The sequence below is a fragment of the Staurois parvus genome, unplaced genomic scaffold, assembly GCF_062004578.1.
Source record: "Staurois parvus isolate SC_StPar_1 unplaced genomic scaffold, SC_StPar_1.0 ptg000154l, whole genome shotgun sequence".
Taxonomy (NCBI): domain Eukaryota; kingdom Metazoa; phylum Chordata; class Amphibia; order Anura; family Ranidae; genus Staurois; species Staurois parvus.
This window is the reverse complement of record NW_028317950.1, coordinates 9,853,608-9,872,230: the sequence shown is the minus strand read 5'-3', so window position 1 is coordinate 9,872,230 and position 18,623 is coordinate 9,853,608. Positions and strand designations below refer to the sequence as shown.

The window sequence follows — 18,623 nt, the reverse complement described above, 5'->3', positions numbered from 1 at the left end:
CATTTACATCAGCTCATGCCTTCAGGGGGATTACATTCCAAGGTCCCTATCTCACATGGATTGTAAGACCATGATTGTAAGATTGTAAGATGGATTTAGACAACTAGCCTAAGACTACGTTCACACTAGCGTTGTGTGCAAGCGGTAGAGAGGCATTTGGGAAGCGTTTTTACCGTTTCCCAAACGCCTCTGCCAATTCTGCACATTACAGCACATGGTGCTGTTCTAACGGGAGCATTTGCGTCGCAGCAAAACAGATGCCTCTGGTCGAGTCAGGAGGCGTTGAAGCCTCCTATTCTAGTCTATGGTGCCACTCCGCAAACGCCCGGCCGGCGTTTGCGGTGCGGTTCCGGGGCGTTTGCGGAGCGGTAACACCATTCAAACTGCATTATAGGCGTTTGTGGGGCGTTTTTAATGCTTGGCAAACGCCTAGCAACCGCTGCTAAACCGCGCATGCGGCGTTTGCGGAGCGTTTGTCGAGTGTTAAAAAACGCTCCGCAAACGCTGGACCAACGCTTGCCAAACGCTATAGGGGCATTTGGCAAGCGTTGGTAAAACAGCCAAGTGTGAACGAGCCCTAACAGCATGTATATTCAAAAGAAGCAAAAACTATAGTGAATGCAGGCAAAGTGTACAAGTATGAAGGGGCAGTAGAATATAATTGGGGGATACATCGCTGGACAAAACACAAACCGGTAAAAGGAGGGTTGCCACATTTTAGGTAGGCGTTGCAGTATGCATAGCGTGCTGGGATGTAAAATGGGTGTGGCTTATCTATAATAAGCATGGCTTAATAGTGGTTACATGGTTACATAGTTAGTCTGGCTGAAAAAAGACAAAAGTCCATCCAGTTCAACCATTAAAAAAAAGTTATAATCCTATACCCACAGTTGATCCAGAGAAAGGCAAAAAAAGCCCCCAGCAAAGCATGATCCAATTTGCTCCTGCAGGGAAAAAAATTCCTTCCTGATCTACCGAGAGGCAATAGGATATTCCCTGGATCAACTTTACCTATAAATGTTAGTATCCGGTTATATTCTGTGTATCTAAGAAACAATCCAGGCCTTTTTTTTAAAGCAATCCACTTAGCTGGCCAGAACCAACTCTTGAGGGAGTGGTGGCTTAATCATACTTATTTTTCCTTCCATCTGGGAACTAAAGGAGCATATAACTCTACAACTTCCTTTTCACAGAGTGAAAATCATTTTGGGTGATTTTCCCTATTTATAAAAACACATTTTTGTTGTTTTTGACATTGTCACCAAATGAATAAAGTTATTTACAAATAAACTTTTTTTATTTTGTGTGTTTTTTTAAAAAAATACTAGAAAAAGAAAACAAAAATGCAGTATTACATAAAATAATAAAGAATAAATATACTGAATACCATTACAACATATTATTTGACACAATTATCAGAACATGTTATTTTTTACGATAGCTGTTTTAAAGTTCTCCCCTGCACTACAAGGGTTAAATGCTTGTAATCACTAGGGGATTCAGGAATAGACAGTATAACTTACTGTGGCACCCGCCTGGGTGCTTCCATCAGAGAACTGCTTCCTCGCCGCTGGGACACCGGACCAAGGTATTATAGCTGGACATTGCACCCAAGGACTAGAGGACACTAGCTTAGGTGCAACTGCAACTCTTTATTGAACAGAAATACAGGTTTTTTCAGAAATAGGGGCAGTCCACACATGAACAATAAAAACAAATAGTACACATTGGGATAAACATCCCATATTAGTTAGATAATGAGGTAAAGTTGACACAAGGCTTTTATGTTAACATCTGCTCTGAGTCTAGGAGGGGGGTCAGCATGGTCAATGCTGGTTTTGGCACAGAGACCCCAAATCTGTATCCTGGTCCTTCAGTTCTCAGAGTCTGTGTGTTTTGGGGAGACATAGACTTGGATCCAAATTAAAAATTCTTCAGAAGGTACCCCAGACACACACCTCCCAAAGAATAGAGCCCCCTCAGATGCCAGGGCCCATGGTCAGTAGGAAAGTGGCTAGCCTGCAGTCCCATCCAAAAGACCCTGTTCCAGTTGGGTCTGTCACGCTTACCCTAACCCCTGCTCCAACACTCTCTTCCCTAAAGCTGCGGTCTGTGGGCAGTCCCTTGGTCTCATTAATATAAACCTTGAATTGTATGTGGAGTCCGACTGTGGCCAGGAGCACCTTAAGTAGCACATGCGTATTATTTCTTTTCAGTCAATCAGCAGGATGAATGAAAAAATATTGACTTGATTTCTCCATCCACACAGTCGATGTGGATTGGGGAAACCTCCTCGCTGAGGTATGTTCTGACAGTGAGGAGACTTCCCCGCCATCAGAATATATTGATCATAGCTGCTGGCTATAGCCTGCGGCACTGATTAAATGGAGAAAATCCAACAGGCTGGTTGTACAGAGGTCAATCAGTAGATTGCCCTCTGCACAACCAGCCTGCTGAACCATCTGAATTTTGATCCATGTATGGCCAGCTTTAGAGAGGAGTCTTTTCAGAATTGGTTGCACAGCTGGAGAGACCCTGCTGGAGCAGGAAATAAGATAAGGATTGCACTTTATTCATGCACGACTATACTTCAAGTGTTACTAAACCCAGGAATCTGCATTCACTATATCTGGTCTCCAACAGTACACGGAAATGCAATTATTTTAGTAAATATAAACTGCTAAATACCTTTTCTCATCAGCAGTTAGAGCAGTCTTGTGACTTCTAGCAGTGTGTAGCTAAGCACTTGTTAAGACTTATGGAAGTAGTTTTCATTCTGCTCTGATTGTCCTATGAGGCTGCGTGACCCCTGACCCTCTGTCTGGACACTGCTGATTGGCCCTGTGCCAATCACATGCACCATCCCAAAAAAGAAAACAACTTTCTGGCAATACACACTAAACTGAGCATGTGCAAAGTGACTCCTAGAGCTCTGCAGTATCAGCAGACAGATTGGGGTCAGTAGAAAAAAGGGAGGATCAGAGAAGACAGGATCACACAGCATTTTTACACAATGCGGAGGATTAATCCCTTAGGTTCCACGTGAGTATAACGAGCATGCTTTACTGCGTATACAGTCTGATTTTACCGATGTGGGTTTAGTAACACTTTAACAAACATTTACCCTTAGGCCTCTTTCACACAGGCGGTTAGATTTCCGCTTTTAGCTGCAGTTAGATGCACTGATTTACCGCAGCTAAATGTAGACAATGCATCCTTATGGCTCTGTTCACACACTGCGTTTTTCATAACACGCTTTTATGCATTTAGAAAAAATAAAGTTGACAGCGTGTACATAAACGCAGTTATTCTCAGCACAAAGAAAAAATAGGTAAAACAGTTGCTATACAAAAAGCAAAAATATACTACCCCAGCTAAACCAGCCGTATGTAAATGCAAGCAATCGCAGATAAACACAGTGTACAAACGCAAGTGACCTCTGTGCCTGGAGTGCTGTAATTTCAAAATAATAAAACATGCAATTACATGCAGCAGAACAACCGACTGTGAAAGAGGCTTTACAGTATAATTTTGTACCTGGATTTTTTTTTGTTGTGACTGCATTGCATGGCTATGGCATTGCCCTATTCGCTTAAATGGGTCATGTTCAAATGCTACAGAGGGGATCGTTTTTGCTGCTGCTGCTTCATGTGTACACCCCTATCCAGCTGGCTTTGCAGCTTAAGGTGGGGGGGGGGTAGAAATGAGGCTCAAACACTTGGTTTTACCACCCCACTCCCCCAACCTGAAATCTAAGTACAAGCAGAGAGCAGCAAGTTATTATACAACATACAATTCATCCCTCCATGCTACCAAACAAGTCTACTTTGTCACTCTAATGAAATACTTATCCAGTCCTCGTCGTCTCTTCTCTACTTTTAACTCTCTACTTTCTCCACCTCCACCCAGTAACTCACTCACTGCTTACGAGATTGCAAATCATTTAAAAATCAAGATTGATGCAATTCGTAGGGGCATTTCCACTGCACAGACATCTATCGCACTTAGCATACCTTATTTATTTATTTCAGGCACTTATATAGCGCCATCAATTTATGCAGCACTTTACATATATATTGTACATTCACATCAGTCCCTAACCCTCACATCCTGCACATCAGTCATACATACACATACTAGGGTCAATTTTAGACACGATCCAATTCACCTACCAGCATGTCTTTGGAGTGTGGGAGGAAACCCACGACCTTGTACTAAACCTCCCTCAACATTTTCCTCTTTTGACCTTGCTACTACTGAAGAGGTCACTAAAGTTTTCTCTGAAGCCCATCTCACCACCTGCCCCCTGGATCCTGTCCCCTCACAACTACTACGGTCACCTTCTTCTTCCATCCTATGCTCCCTCACTCACATCTTCAATCTCTCCCTCTCTAATGGTGCCTTCCCCTCCCCTCTAAAGCATGCGCACATCACTCCCATACTTAAAAAGCCCTCGCTGGACCCCACCAACATGAACAACTTAAGACCCATCTCCCTGCTCCGATTTACCTCTAAACTCTTAGAACACTTAGTCTACAATCACCTGAGCTCCTACCTCACTGACAACAACCTTCTTGACCCTTTACAGTCTGGCTTTCGCTCACTGCACTCCACTGAAACTGCCCTATTAAAATTCACTAAAGATTTACTAACTGCTAAAACCAATGGTCACTACTCTAAACTCTTACTAGATGACCTCTCTGTGGCTATTGATACTGTTGACCATCCCCTTCTCCTCAAAAAACTCCACTCTCTTGGCCTCCGAGACTCTGCCCTCTCCTGGTTCTGCTCTTACCTATCGCAGCGCTCCTTCAGCGTTACCTATAACTCTGGCTCCTCCTCTCCACTCCCTCTTTCTGTAGGGGTCCCTCAAGGTTCTGTCCTTGGACCCTTACTCTTCTCCATATACACCTCCTCCTTTGGTCACGTGATAAACTCCCACGGCTTTAAGTACCATCTCCTCTCAAATCTATCTTTCTACTCCTCACCTCACCCCTTCAGTCTCCTCTCGCATTACTAACCTACTAAGTGACATATCGGTATGGATGTCACTCCACTTCCTCAAACTCAATCTTTCCAAAACGGAGCTCATACTATTCCCTCCAGCCCGTGCCCCCTCCCCTGACTTCTCCATCAAGATCAATAATACAACCATCAGTCCCTCCCCTCATGCCAGGGTACTAAGTGTAATCCTAGACTCCCATCTGTCCTTTCAGCCCCAAATCCAATCACTGTCCAAATCATGTAGACTTCACCTCCGCAACGTCTCCAAGATACGCCCGTTTTTAACCTCTGAATTTACTAAGCAACTTATTAACTCCCTTGTCATCTCTCGCCTTGACTATTGTAACTCCCTCCTCATTGGCCTATCTCATCGCAGGCTATCCCCTCTTCAGTCTATCATGAATGCTGCTGCCAGACTCATCCACATTACTAATCGTTCCATAACTGTCATTCCTCTCTGACAATCCCTCCACTGGCTTCCCTTTGCCCAACGAATAAAATTAAAAACATTAACAATAACATATAAAGCCATTTGTAACTCTGCCCAAAATTACATCACCAATCTTGTCTCCAAATATCACCCAAACCGTCCTCTCTGCTCCTCGCACGTCCTCTTTAGCTCCCTTGTCTCCTCCTCCCATGCTCGTCTCCAGGACTTCTCCAGAGCCTCCCCCATCCTCTAGAACTATCTAACCCTATCTATTTATCGCCTATTCTGCCCACTTTTAGGAGATCTCTGAAACCCTCTCTTCTCAGGGAAGCCTATCCTGCCTTCAGCTAATAACGGAATCTTCTATTCATCCCATCAGTTCATCCCCCACAGTTATTACCTTTTGTACCACCAACCCCTCCCTCTTCTTTCCCTGCTCGTAAATCAGGGTGCTGTGAGAGGTTTTGTGCTGCGGCCTGCCCTCTGCTCTGTGCCCAGACTTACCCATTGCCTGCCAGCCTGCCCTCTCCTGTGTGCCCAGACTTAACTCATTGCCTGCCCGCCTGCCCTCTGCTGTGTGCCCGAACTTACCCATTGCCTGCCAGCCTACCCTCTGCTGTGTGCCTGGACTTAACTCATTACCTGCCAGCCTGCCCTCTGCTGTGTGCCCGAACTTACCCATTGCCTGCCAGCCTGCCCTCTGCTGTGTGCCCTGACTTAACTCATTGCCTGCCAACCTGCCCTCTGCTGTGTGCCCAGACGTAACTCATTGCCTGCCAGCCTGTCCTCTGCTGTGTGCCCAGACTTAAATCATTGCCTGCCAGCCTTCCCTCAGCTGTATGCCTGGATTTAACTCATTGCCTGCAAGGCTGCCCTCTGCTGTGTGTCCGGACTTACCCATTGCCTGCCCACCTGCCCTCTGCTCTGTGCCCTGACTTAACTCATTGCCTGCCAGCCTACCCTCTGCTGTGTGCCCAGACTTAACTCATTGCCTTCCAGCTTGCCCTCTGCTCTGTGCCCGGACTTACCCATTGCCTGCCAGCCTGTCCTCTGCGCTGTGCCCATACTTGCCCATTGCCTGCCAGCCTGCCCTCTGCTGTGTGCTCGGATTTAACTCATTGTCTGCCAGCCTGCCGCCTGTCGTGTGCCTGGACTTAACTCATTGCCTGCCAACCTACCCTCTACTGTGTGCCCGGACTTACCCATTGCCTGCCCTCTGCTGTTTGCCCGTACTTACCCATTGCCTGCCAGCCTGCCCTCTGATGTGTGCCCAGACTTACCCATTGCCTGTTGGCCTGCCCTCTGCTGTGTACCTGGTCTTAACTCATTGCCTGTCAGCCTGCCCTTTGCTGTGTGCCTGGACTTAACCCATTGCCTGCCAGCCTGCCCTCTGCTGTGTGCTCGGACTTAACTAATTGCCTGCCATCCTGCCCTCTGCTGTGTGGCTGGACTTACCCATTGCCTGCCAGCCTGCCCTCTGCTGTCTGCTCGGACTTAACTCATTGCTTGTCAGCCTACCCTCTGCTGTGTGCCTGGACTTAACCCATTGCCTGCCAGAACTGCCCTCTGCTGTGTGCCCCTTGGACTTAATCTTTGCCTGCCATCCTGCCCTTCTGCTGTGTGCCCCTGGACTTAACCCTTGCTATACCTATCTTGTTCCCTCCAAATCACTCAATAAAAGCCTTGTGTGCCCACTGCTCTCCATGTGTGTTCTGTCCCACCTACACCTCCGTCACACTGTATAATAATAATAAGTTATAGCATAAAATTCTCGTTATCAAAAAGCAATATTTGAAACCATGAAACAGGCTAGATAGAGTACTGAGTTATTGAATTGATAAATCCTTGGTGCAGATGACTTTTGCAATATTTGTTCCAGCCCGATGAACATGCAGGTGAGTGTTGCTTAACAGTGATGCAAGGAAGGAATTTAAAGAGCTGACTACGTGCTCTTTCATTAAATCCTCAGCCGGGATTGGAATGAGACTCTGGGAGGGACCCAAGGTTTTTACACTTCCTGATACATGTACAGCTGCTCATTCTGCAGGTGGATCTGCACATTCTGCTTCATTTCTCCGCAGTATGCCGTATAAAGATCTTATCAAGTATTGGCATGAAGGAGTCCTGGCAGCAGACAATCACAATCTGGATTCAGCTTTGGAGAGTTTCTTAAGCATTGAGGATGCCACATCAAAGATTTGGTTCAACATTGGATGTGTCCATGTCCTGAAAGGAGATCTGGAGAATGCCTTGGAGGTAAGTAGACTTCCAATGGTACTTTCCCTATTGCTGCTAACAGAGGCAACAGGGCAGCCTGGGTAGTTTATAAAAGAGCAAGCAAGCATAAATGGAACATTGGCTGTCCTCTTTAATTTTCTATTTGTTACAGGTACTTATAAAGCGCTGTAAATGTACGCAGCACTTTACATATATGTTGTACATTCACATCAGTCCCTAACCCTCAATGGGTGTACAATCTAAGGTCCCTAACTAACATTCATACATATACATACTAGGGCCAATGTTAGATAGAAGCCAATTAACCTACCAGCATGTCTTTGGAATGTGGGAGGAAACCAGAGTACACAGGCACAGGGAAAACATGCAAGCTCCACGCAGGTGGTGCTGTAGTTGGGATTCAAACCAACGACCCTAGTACTGCCAGGAGGAAGTGCTAACCATTTAGCCACTGTGCTGCTATAAATGATTTATACAGACCAGCTCATACACATCCTATAAGATTCATATTTGGGTTATAAGAGATATGTATGGAGTTTTAACATTCACCGTGCAAAAAAAAATTAAAAATAAATACACATTGAAACAGGAAAGAAAAAAAAAGATACAAGAAATAGGAAACAGAAGCAAATAAGAGTCTGCAAAGGGAGACAAAATGATGTAGGGTACTGGGGAAACAAGTAGGAGAGGATTGTACAATATATGTGCCTTTAAAGGGTCTTTACAGGGGCTTAAAGTGACACTAAATGAGATCATTATTCTCCAGAAATAATCCATACACATCCATAACTTAATAGCCCTGTAGTCTATTTTTTCATGAAATAACTTGTTACTGTGTTTGCGTCCTTGTAACGTTCTCAGTTAGCTCCCGCACCTCTCTTATTCCCTCTCACTTCAGTTTGGGTAGAACGAGCAATGCCTGTTAATTGCAGTCATATGCTTTCGCTTGCTCCCTACATATCCTCAAAAAAGCCTATGAAAAAGGTACCAGGGGCATCTCATGGGGCCCCCTACTGACCCCGGGCCCTCTGGCAGTGCCCGAGTTTCCAAATGGTCAGTCCGCCCCTGGTGGCTATGTTTTTTCCACACAAATAGAAGTTTCTTTTGGTGGTATTTAATCACCACTGGGTGTTTTATTTTTTGCACTATAAAAGAAAAAGAAGCTAATTTTTTAATGTATTTTTCTTCCTTTCTGTTACAACATTTTGCAAATAAATAATCTTTCTACACAAATATAGGCCAAAATGTATTCTGCTACTTGTCTTTGGTGAAAATAACTCAAATCAGTGTTTATTATTTAGTTGGTAGGAAAGTTATAGAGTCCACAAACTATGGTATATATTTAAAAATTGATCAATTATGATGTGCTGATGGCCTATCTCATTTCTTGAAGCCCAAAAACACCAGGACAGTACAAATACCCCCCAAATGACCTATTTTTGGAAAGTGGACAGTCTGAGGTATTTAGTAAGAGTCATGGCAAGTTTTTTTGAAGTTGTAATTTTTTTTGTCAAAATGTTGTGGAAAATGAAGAAATGAGAAAAAAATGTTCATCTTTTTTGTTTTTACATACTGTCACCAATGCAGTGCAGCATCATCATATAGCTGTTGTGGCGGTGATCAGGGACACAGACTGGCGACAGCATATATAAAAGAATTTTTTATTAAATTACTTTTTTTACTATTTTTTTTCTACTCCTGTGACCAGAGCAATGCAATGTTACCATAGTAACATTGTACTACTCTGGGCAAGTGATCAGGATTTTTTTTTTTTATTACATATTACGATTACCTATACCAACAAATTACATTAGTACAAGCAAACATTTTTACTGAATAAAACGGATCTGTTCCGTAGTTTTTGTTGTGATCAGCTGTGATCGGCCAGAGCTGATCAGATGCTACAGATGGGCTGTGATCGGCCCAGTCTGTACATGTGATCACTGTGACCAATCACGGCTCGCAGCACAGTTGTAAGCAGTGAATGGCATGTAAGGAAGCCATTCATTGTTTGCAACTGTCATGTGATCTGCTGTGATTGGTCGCAGTGATCACATGTACAGTCTGGGCCAATCACAGCCCATCTGTAGCATGTGATCAGCTTTGGCCGATCACAACAAAAACTACTGAATGAATCCGTTTTATTCAGTAAAAATGCCTGTTAACGGCAATGTCCCGTGGGTCACCCGTGAGGTGCGATCCTAGGAGGACGTCATATGACATCCACCCAGGATAATAGGGTTCCCGCTCGGCTGTCATTGAGAAGGAGTTAAGATGATTTCCAAGTTATGTAAACACTGTACTAAACCAATAATGCTATTCATAGAGTTAAAGTGTATCTAAAATGAGAAATAGACATTCAGTACAATGCAGCTTAAGTCCTTTCATTTCCTGTTTTAGGTTATGTTTCCTTTACTTTCACCTGGTGATTCTGCTAGTAACACATATCATGTCCTAGGGTACCAATGCTCACTCAGCACACTGCATCTATGGAGGAGCAGTGTTGTCACCCTAGGAAAAGGACTGAAGAACACTTCCTCATCTCCAAAACATAGGGGGAGGTGTTGTGCTGTTCTCAGAGGGATCAGGAAATAACTCCAAGCCTTGGTTCACACTTGTGCAATGCGATTTTGATGCCATTTTCAATGCAAATATGTAGTTCGACTTTGAAGTAACTGCGCATATTCTGTGGGGCCAAATCACACTGTAAATCACAGCAAAGCAGTACAGGAACCTTTAACAAAGTTGCATTGTGCTGAGTCGCATTGATGAGAACGGGCATCTTTGAATATAATGTGTTTTTCCTTGTTATGTGACTCAAGTCGCTTCAGAAGTCTCACTAGTGTGAACCAGCACTAAGTGATAATGTACATTACAGGAAGTTACCACCTCCCAAGATTTCTTGTAAGAGCAACAGGTATCTGTTTTACTTCTCGAACTAATATACCAACGTGCTTTCAACTGTATATTTACTGGACAAAAAAGGAAGCAAATAGAAGAGATTCACAGTTTACATAAACTATAACTGCTTCCTGACTTATAGCAGAAATACTGCTACAGGGTGGGGAAAAAAAGTATGTAAATTTCATTTGGGTGCAGCGTTGCATGACTGCAGAATTGTCAGTTAAAGTAACGCTGCACCGTAACGGAAAAAATGGCCTGGATAGGAAGGGGGGTGAATCCTCTGGAGGGCAATGGTTAAGGAAATAAAGCCAGTGTCAGGGCAGGGGCCGAGGAATGGACAGGCAGGCCTAACAATGTAACGCACTGGCTGACGACAACCACTACCCACAGACCAAAGTCCCTCAGGGCGCGGAGTCTAAGTCCCAGGCTGCCCTTCACCAGGGCCCCTGATGGTGGGGATGGACTTGACGCAGCCAGGAACCAGGTCGCGGCCCCCGAGACACCTCAGCTGCGGTAATGGCCGCCGCCAATGGCGTGTAGCTGGTAGAAGAGACAAAAGAGTAGTCAGACAAGCCGGGTCAACAACAACAGGACAAAACAGTACAGGACAGCAGACGAGAATCACAGGTCACGAGCCGGGTTCAGCAACAGAGGGTCAGATCAAGGTAGAATACAAAGAATAGTCAAGTCACAAGCCGAATCAGATACCAGGAGAGTCACGAGAGTCAGAACAGAGTAATAGCAACACAAAGACACAAGTGCAAAGAGCATGTGCAGGCCACAGGCTTATATGTCATCAGCCACACCCCTCTGGGGGATGGACCACAGAGACCTGAAGGCATAAAAGGATTCCCATCATGCACAGCAGAATCCAAGATGGACGCCAGCACATGGAGTAACATAACCTCAGGGAAAAGGTAGGACCTTGACAGCCAGATGAAGGTATGAATTACAACCAGGAACCTGTTTAAATTGTAATCAAACCAGTCCACCATCCTTTGAAAAAAAAAATGCAGTCATTCTAATTGGTGTCCATAAGATTGGCTGCCATTTTTTGTTCAGATATCTTTAATTATAATTAGTAAGCTTCATCGGTGAAGGAATTGATCATATGAATACATTTGACTTGCTCTAAGGGGGTAAGAGGGATTTTTCATTTTCAAAATATTGGCATTTCTGCACCACTTTGCCCAGAAAATGTAATTACAAATGTTTAAGTATTCTCATGTTTATTTATTTTGTTTGTATTGGTATGACACAAAAAAGTGGAGAAACAAAAAGCCAAATCTGACCCATTCCACGCAAAACCCCAAAAATGGACTGGACAAAATTATTGACACCTTCACAAAATGGTAAGACAGAATTGCATTCCAAGTTTGTGATGCTCCTGTAATTTGTAATTAAACTCACCTGTATCAATGAACAGGTGCTGACAATATAGAAATCACTCCAGCAACCAGTTAAAATGGTGAAAAATGGACTCAACCTTTCTGTTGTGTGTCTCTGTGTGCCACATGGAGTACGGAGAAGAGAAAGAGCAGCAAAGAATTTTCTGAGGATTTGAGAACAAAAATTGTGGGAAAGCATGGGCAATCTCAAGGTTACAAGTCCATCTCCAGAGATCTTAATGTTCCCGTGTCCACTGTGTGCAACATTGTCAAGAAGTTTGCAGCCCATGGCACTGTAGCTAATCTCCCTGGACGTGGATGAAAGAGAAAAATTGATCAAAGATTGCAACAAAGGATTGTTCAAATGGTGGCTAAAGAACCTCAATCAGCTTCCAGACAAATTCAAGATGACCTTCAGGCATAGGGTACACTTTTGTCAGGTCACACTATACATCACCATCTGAATGAAAAGGGACGCTATGGTAGGAGACCCAGGAAGACCCCACTGCTGACACAGAAACATAAAAAAGCCAGATTGGAGTTTGCCAAACTTACCTTAGGAAGTCAAAATACTTTTGGGAGAATGTTCTGTGGACAGACGAAACAAATTACAGCTTTTTGGTAAAGCCTAGCATTCTGCTGTTTTCAGAAAAAGCAATGAGGTCTTTAAAGAAAAGAATACTGTCCCTACAGTCAAACATGGTGGAGGTTCACTGATGTTTTGGGTTGCATTACTGCTTCAGGCACTGGATGTCTTGACCGTGTGCATGTCATTATGAAATCTGAAGACTACCAAATAATTCTTGGATGCAATGTAGGGCTCAGTGTCAGAAAGTTGGATCTCCGTCAGAAGTCTTGGGTCTTACAGCAGGACAATGACTCAAAGCACACATCAAAAAGCACCCAGAAATGGTTTCAGACAAAGCGCTGGAGAGTACTGAACTGACCAGCAATGAGTCCAGATCTCAATCCCAAAGAGCACCTGTGAAGAGATCTCAAAACAGCAGTTGGGAAAATGAACCCTGAAGCAGTTGGCGAAAGACGCATGTTTCAAAATTCTACTAGAAAGGTGTAAGAAACTTACTGATGGTCACAGGAAGAAATTGATTTCAGATATTTTTTCCAAGGGGTGCGCTACCAAATATTAATTTGAGGGTGCCAATAATTTTGTCCAGTTCATTTTTGGGGTTTTGCATGGAATGTGTCAGATTTGGCTTTTTGTTTCGCTACTTTTTTGGGTCATACCAATACAAACAAAAGAAATGAACATGAGAATGCCTAAACATTTGTAATTGCAACAATTTCCAGGGCAAAGTGGTGCATTTTCTGACAGAAATGCAGGGGTCCCAATATTTTTGGCCATGACTGTATATATATATGGTATGGTATCAGAGAGTACTTGAGTACAAGTATAGGTACTCATACCCGCTGATTAAACAACAGTATCGGTGCAAAAATAATACAAATACACAAATAATATATATTTTACCTTTTTTTTTCTCTGCAGGCCTATAATCAGGCTCTAACAAAGGATCCCTGCCTAGCTGTTGGATTTTTCCAGAGAAGTTATGTATATTTCCAGCTCAGAAGGTAAATAATTAACTGAAAGGAGTGCAGTATCCATTCAGATGATATAGTCTAGGACTAGGTCAGGGATAGGCAGCCTTTTTCACTCCAGTTATACTGAAACTACAAATACCATCATCCCTCTACTGGTAGTCATGCCTGTGGCTGTCATTCATGCCTCTTGGGACTTGTTGTTCTACAACAGCTGAAATGCTGGGTTGCCTATCCCTTGTCTAGGTGGTCAGACCAAGGGATTGTTTACATGTAGTTTGGATATTCTATTATTGCAAATGTGGGTTTTCTCTGAGTACTCCATTTTTTTCCCCTAAGCATGTTAACTGAAAGCAGACTTAGAGGAAGACTGTGCTAGGGGGTAGTGGGGCATTTACAGTTGCAAGAAAAATATGTGAACCCCTTGGGATTACGTGGAGTTTTGCATGAATTGGGCATAAAATTTGCTCTGAACATCATCTACGTCACAACAATAGAAGAACACAGTCTGCTGAACATAATACTACACAAACATTAGATGTTGCCATGGTTTAATTGCACAGAACATGTAAACATTCACAATGCAGGGAGGAAAAAGTATGTGAACCTTTGGACTTAATACCTAGTTGACCCTCCTTTGTCAGCAATAACCTCAACCAAACGTTTCCTATAGTTGCAGATCAGACCTGCACAATGATCTGGAGTAATTTTAGACCACTCCTCTTTACAAAACTGTTTCAGTGTAGCAATATTCTTGGGATTTCTGGTGTGAATCGCTCTCTTAAGGTCATGCCACAGCATTTCAATCGGGTTGAGGTCAGGACTCTGACTGGGCCACTCCAGAAGGCGTATTCTGTGCTGTTGCAGCCATTGTTTTGTTGAATTACTTGTATGCTTTGGGTCATTGTTCTGTTGCATCACCCATCCTCTGCGGAGCTTCAGTTGGCGGACAGATGGTCGTACGTTTTCCTGCAAAATGCCTTGATAAACTCTGAAATTCATTTTCCCATCAATGACAACAATCCGTCCAGGCCCTGAGGCAGCAAAGCAGCCCCAAACCATGATGCTCCCTCCGCCATGTTTTACAGTGGGGATGAGGTTTTGATGTTGGTGTGCTGTGCCTTTTTTTCTCCACACATAGTGTTGTGTGTTCTTCCCAAACAACTCAATCTTGGTTTCATCTGTCCACAGTATATTTTACCAGTAGTGCTGTGGAACATCCAGGTGCTCTTTTGCAAACTTCAAACGTGCTGCAATATTCTTTTTGGACAGCAATGGCTTCCTCCGTGGTGTCCTCCCATGTACTCCATTCTTGTTTAATGTTTTCCTTATTGTAGATGTGTCAACAAAAATGTTAGCATGCCAGAGATTTCTGTAGGTCTTTAGCTGACACTCTGGGATTCTTCTTTACCTCATGCAGCATTTTGCGCTGTGCCCTTGCAGTCATTTTTACAGGATGACCACGCCTAGGGAGAGTAGCAACAGTGCTAAACTTTCTCCATTTGTAGAGAGTCTGTCTTACCGTGGACACATGAACATCAAGGCTTTTGGAGATACTTTTGTAACCCTTTCCAGCTTCATGCAAGTCAACAATTCTTGAGCGTAGGTCTTCTGAGAGCTCTTTTCTGAGAGGCATGGTTCACATCAGACAATGCTTCTTGAAACCAGTAAACCCAAAACAGGTGTGTGTTTTTTAAGGGCAGGGCAGCTGTCAGCAACACATCCGATATCACACTGATTGGAGTCAAGGTTGGCTCACTCCTGGCTCCAATTAGCTCTGGGAGAAGTCATTAGGCTAGGGCCTCACATACTTTTTCCTCCCTGCACTGTGAATGTTTACATGTTATGTGCAATTAAACCATGGCAACATCTAATGTTTGTGTAGTATTATGTTCAGCAGACTGTGTTCTTCTATTGTTGTGACTTAGATGACGTTCAGAGCACATTTTATGCCCAATTCATGCAAAACTCCACGTAATCCCAAGGGGTTCACATACTTTTTCATGCAACTGTACCTCATGGATCAGTGCTATTAAAATGAAGTTCCAATCTCCTAGCTAAAATTATACTAATCACATCATCAAGGTCATTGTAATTCACCATAACTGCAATGGATATTGCTGGCGATGTGCACATTACAGTATATTTACTTACTGAATGATAATTTCTCTTTTCTCCCTCAATTCGGTTATGGAGGATGTGGGCAGCTGAAGTCATCCTGGCTTAATTTCCTGGATTTTGTGCAGCTGGCTACCCATCATGCTCCTCCCGATTTCGTACCTGCGCAGTAATGACACTGCGAGGCATGCTTTGTTCCTCGCGATTGTACCCACACTAGATGCCCGAAGACTCCTTGGATCGATGACATAGATATCCCAGGTGTCAACAGGCCAGGCTGTAGTCACCTAGGCAACCAGAAGTTGCAGGGAAAACCACTGAAAAAAGGTGCTTTCTTAGGAAATTTCACCATATAAGTATTCAAACCCTATATCACTGTGGGTGCGCATTACAAGGTGGCTAATTATAAATATTAAGATATGTTGGGCTGGTGGACCTGACTGAAGATACCTCACCACTCAGACAGAAATTGATCAAAGCAGGACCTGCAGTCAGTGATATGTGCTGGGCATTATGTAGCTACCTGATTCTTGTCCGGACCTGAGATCAAATTATTTGACAGAAGGAAGTCTAGTAGCACCAACTGTCTTTGCAGCTCTGGGATGTCATCTGGCTAAAGCTGATGCTGAAAGATATGGAAAGGTGCCACAATAAACTGTGTCCTGTATTATCACCCAACTCTCGCCTTGCCCTCCATTCAATGAGATACCATACCAGATACACTTTGCATGGTACAGTTTCTTTAGCCCATAGAGGCATTATAAAATTGTTGGAAGAATGCTAACGTGTTCTATCATGTAACCAATTCTTTGGCATAGATCACGTGGAATTATGACTGGGAGATCTACCTGTCAGGAGCATTCTTGACAAATAAGAAGCCAGGGGCTGACTTTAGCCACTAAACTACACCTACAGCATGAATATCAGCTTAGGATGAATTAACTTTTTAATTTCTGATTACTTTTTCATGTTCATATAAAATACTATAAAAACCCTCCCATAATACTGGAGAAAATTACTCCCATTGTAAAAGTTAAAAATTAATATATTATTATTATACAGGATTTATATAGCGCCAACAGTTTGCGCAGTGCTTTACAATATAAAGAGACAATACAGCAACAATACAATTCAATACATGAGGGTTAGGAGGGCTGTGCTCCTGGGAGCTTACAATCTATAACGGAGAGGCTGGTGTAACAAAAGGTGAAAACTGTGAGGGATGAATTGATGGGAAAGATAGAAGATTTGGTTATTAGCTGAAGGTAGGATGGGCTTCCCTGAAGAGATGAGTTTTTCAGGGATCGCCAAAAAGTGGACAGAGTAGGTGATAGCCAGACAGATTGGGGTAGGGAGCACCAGAGGATGGGAGAGGCTCTGGAGAAGTCCTGGAGACGGGTGTGAGAGGAGGAGAAAAGTGAGCAGAGAGCAGGAGGTCTTGGGAGGAGCAGAAAGGACGGTTTGGGTGATATTAGGAGACAAGATTGGTGATGTAGCTCGGGGCAGAGTTGTAAATGGCTTTGTTTGTTATTGTTTTGAGCTTTATTCGTTGGGCAGTTGGAAGCCAGTGGAGGGAATGGCAGAGAGGGGTGGCGGACACTGAACATTTGGTAAAGTGAATGAGTCTGGTAGCAGCATTTATGATAGACTGAAGAGGGGGTAGCCTATGAAGAGGTAGGCCAATGAGGAGGGAGTTACAGTAGTCAGGGCAAAAGATAACAAAGTGAGTGAATAAGTTGCTTAGTGGTTTCAACAGTTAAAGAGGGGAATAATTTGGATATGTTATGGAGGTGAAGTCTAAAAACTTTGGACAGTGATTGGATTTGGGGCTGAAAGGACAGGTCAGAGTCCAGGATTACACCTAGTACCCTGGCATGAGGGGAGAGACTGATGGTTGTACTATTGATCTTAATGGGGAAGGGGCATGGGCTGGAGGGAATATTAAGAGCTCAGTTTTAGAAAGATTGAGTTTGGAGAAGTGGTGCGACATCCATACTGATATGTCAGTTAGTAAGTTAGTAAAGCGAGAGGAGACTTAAGTGAGTGAGATGAGGAGTAGAGAGATAGATTTGCGTGTCATCAGCATAGAGATGGTACTGGAAGCCAATGGGAATTTATCAAGTGTCCAAAGAAGGACTGTATGGGTAGGCGAAGAAACAGGAGAGAGCAGAGTCTTGAAGGTCAAGAGATTGAAGTTTTTTGAGAAGGAGGGGATGGTCAACAGTATCAAAGGCCACAGAGTGGTCTAGCAGTATGAGTATGGAGAAGTGGCCATTGACTTTAGCAGTTAGTAAATTATTAGTGAGTTTTAGTAGGGCAGTTTCAGTGGAGTGTAGTACGCGAAAGCCAGACTATATATAAGGGTCAAGAAGGTTGTTGTCAGTGAAGTAGGAGATCAGATAGTTGTAGACCATACTTTCTAAAAGTTTAGAGGTAAACTGGAGTGGAGATATGGGTCTTAAGTTATTCGGGCTGGTGGGGTCCAGTGACGGCTTTTTAAGTATGGGGGTGATTAGCGCATGTTTTAGAGGGGAGGGGAAGGGGAGCATAGGATAGAAGAGGAGGGCAACTGTAGTAGTGAGGGAACTGGGTCCAGCCGACAGGTGATAAGGCAGTCTTCTGAGAAAACCTTAGTGACCTCTTTCGTAGTAGCAAGCTCCAAAAAAGAAAGCGTTGAGGATGGTTTTGTACAGGGTATGTTAAGTGGGATAGATATATGTGCAATTGAGATGCCCCTACGAATTGCATCAGTTTTTTTTTAAGTGATTTGCAATTTCGGAAGCAGTGAGCAAGTTGCTGGGTGGAGGTGGTAGAGTAGAAAGTAGAGAGTTAAAAGTAAAGAAGAGATGATGAGAACTGGTTGACTGAGTATTAATGAGAGTGACAAAGTAGGCTTCTTTGGCAGTATGGAAGGATGAATTGTTTTTTAGGAAGGCAGATTTATATATGGTCAATGCCTGCTGGTATTTGGTTTTACGCCACAA

At 43.5% G+C, this 18,623-nt stretch overlaps 1 protein-coding gene across 2 annotated transcripts in view; it reads left to right on the top strand.

The window, feature by feature from the left end:
- The first annotated feature begins 7,453 nt into the window (after window positions 1-7,453).
- The window catches only part of NOXA1 (NADPH oxidase activator 1), a 46,680-nt gene continuing 35,510 nt past the window's right edge, over window positions 7,454-18,623 (top strand). The window contains exons 1-2 of one of the 2 annotated variants that reach the window (XM_089675026.1): window positions 7,454-7,690; window positions 13,472-13,554. In XM_089675026.1, the coding sequence (XP_089531152.1) occupies window positions 7,517-7,690; window positions 13,472-13,554 (257 nt within the window). In that variant the 5' untranslated portion in view covers window positions 7,454-7,516. The remainder of the gene's footprint in view (window positions 7,691-13,471; window positions 13,555-18,623) is intronic. The other variant, XM_089675027.1, reaches the window with a different exon arrangement.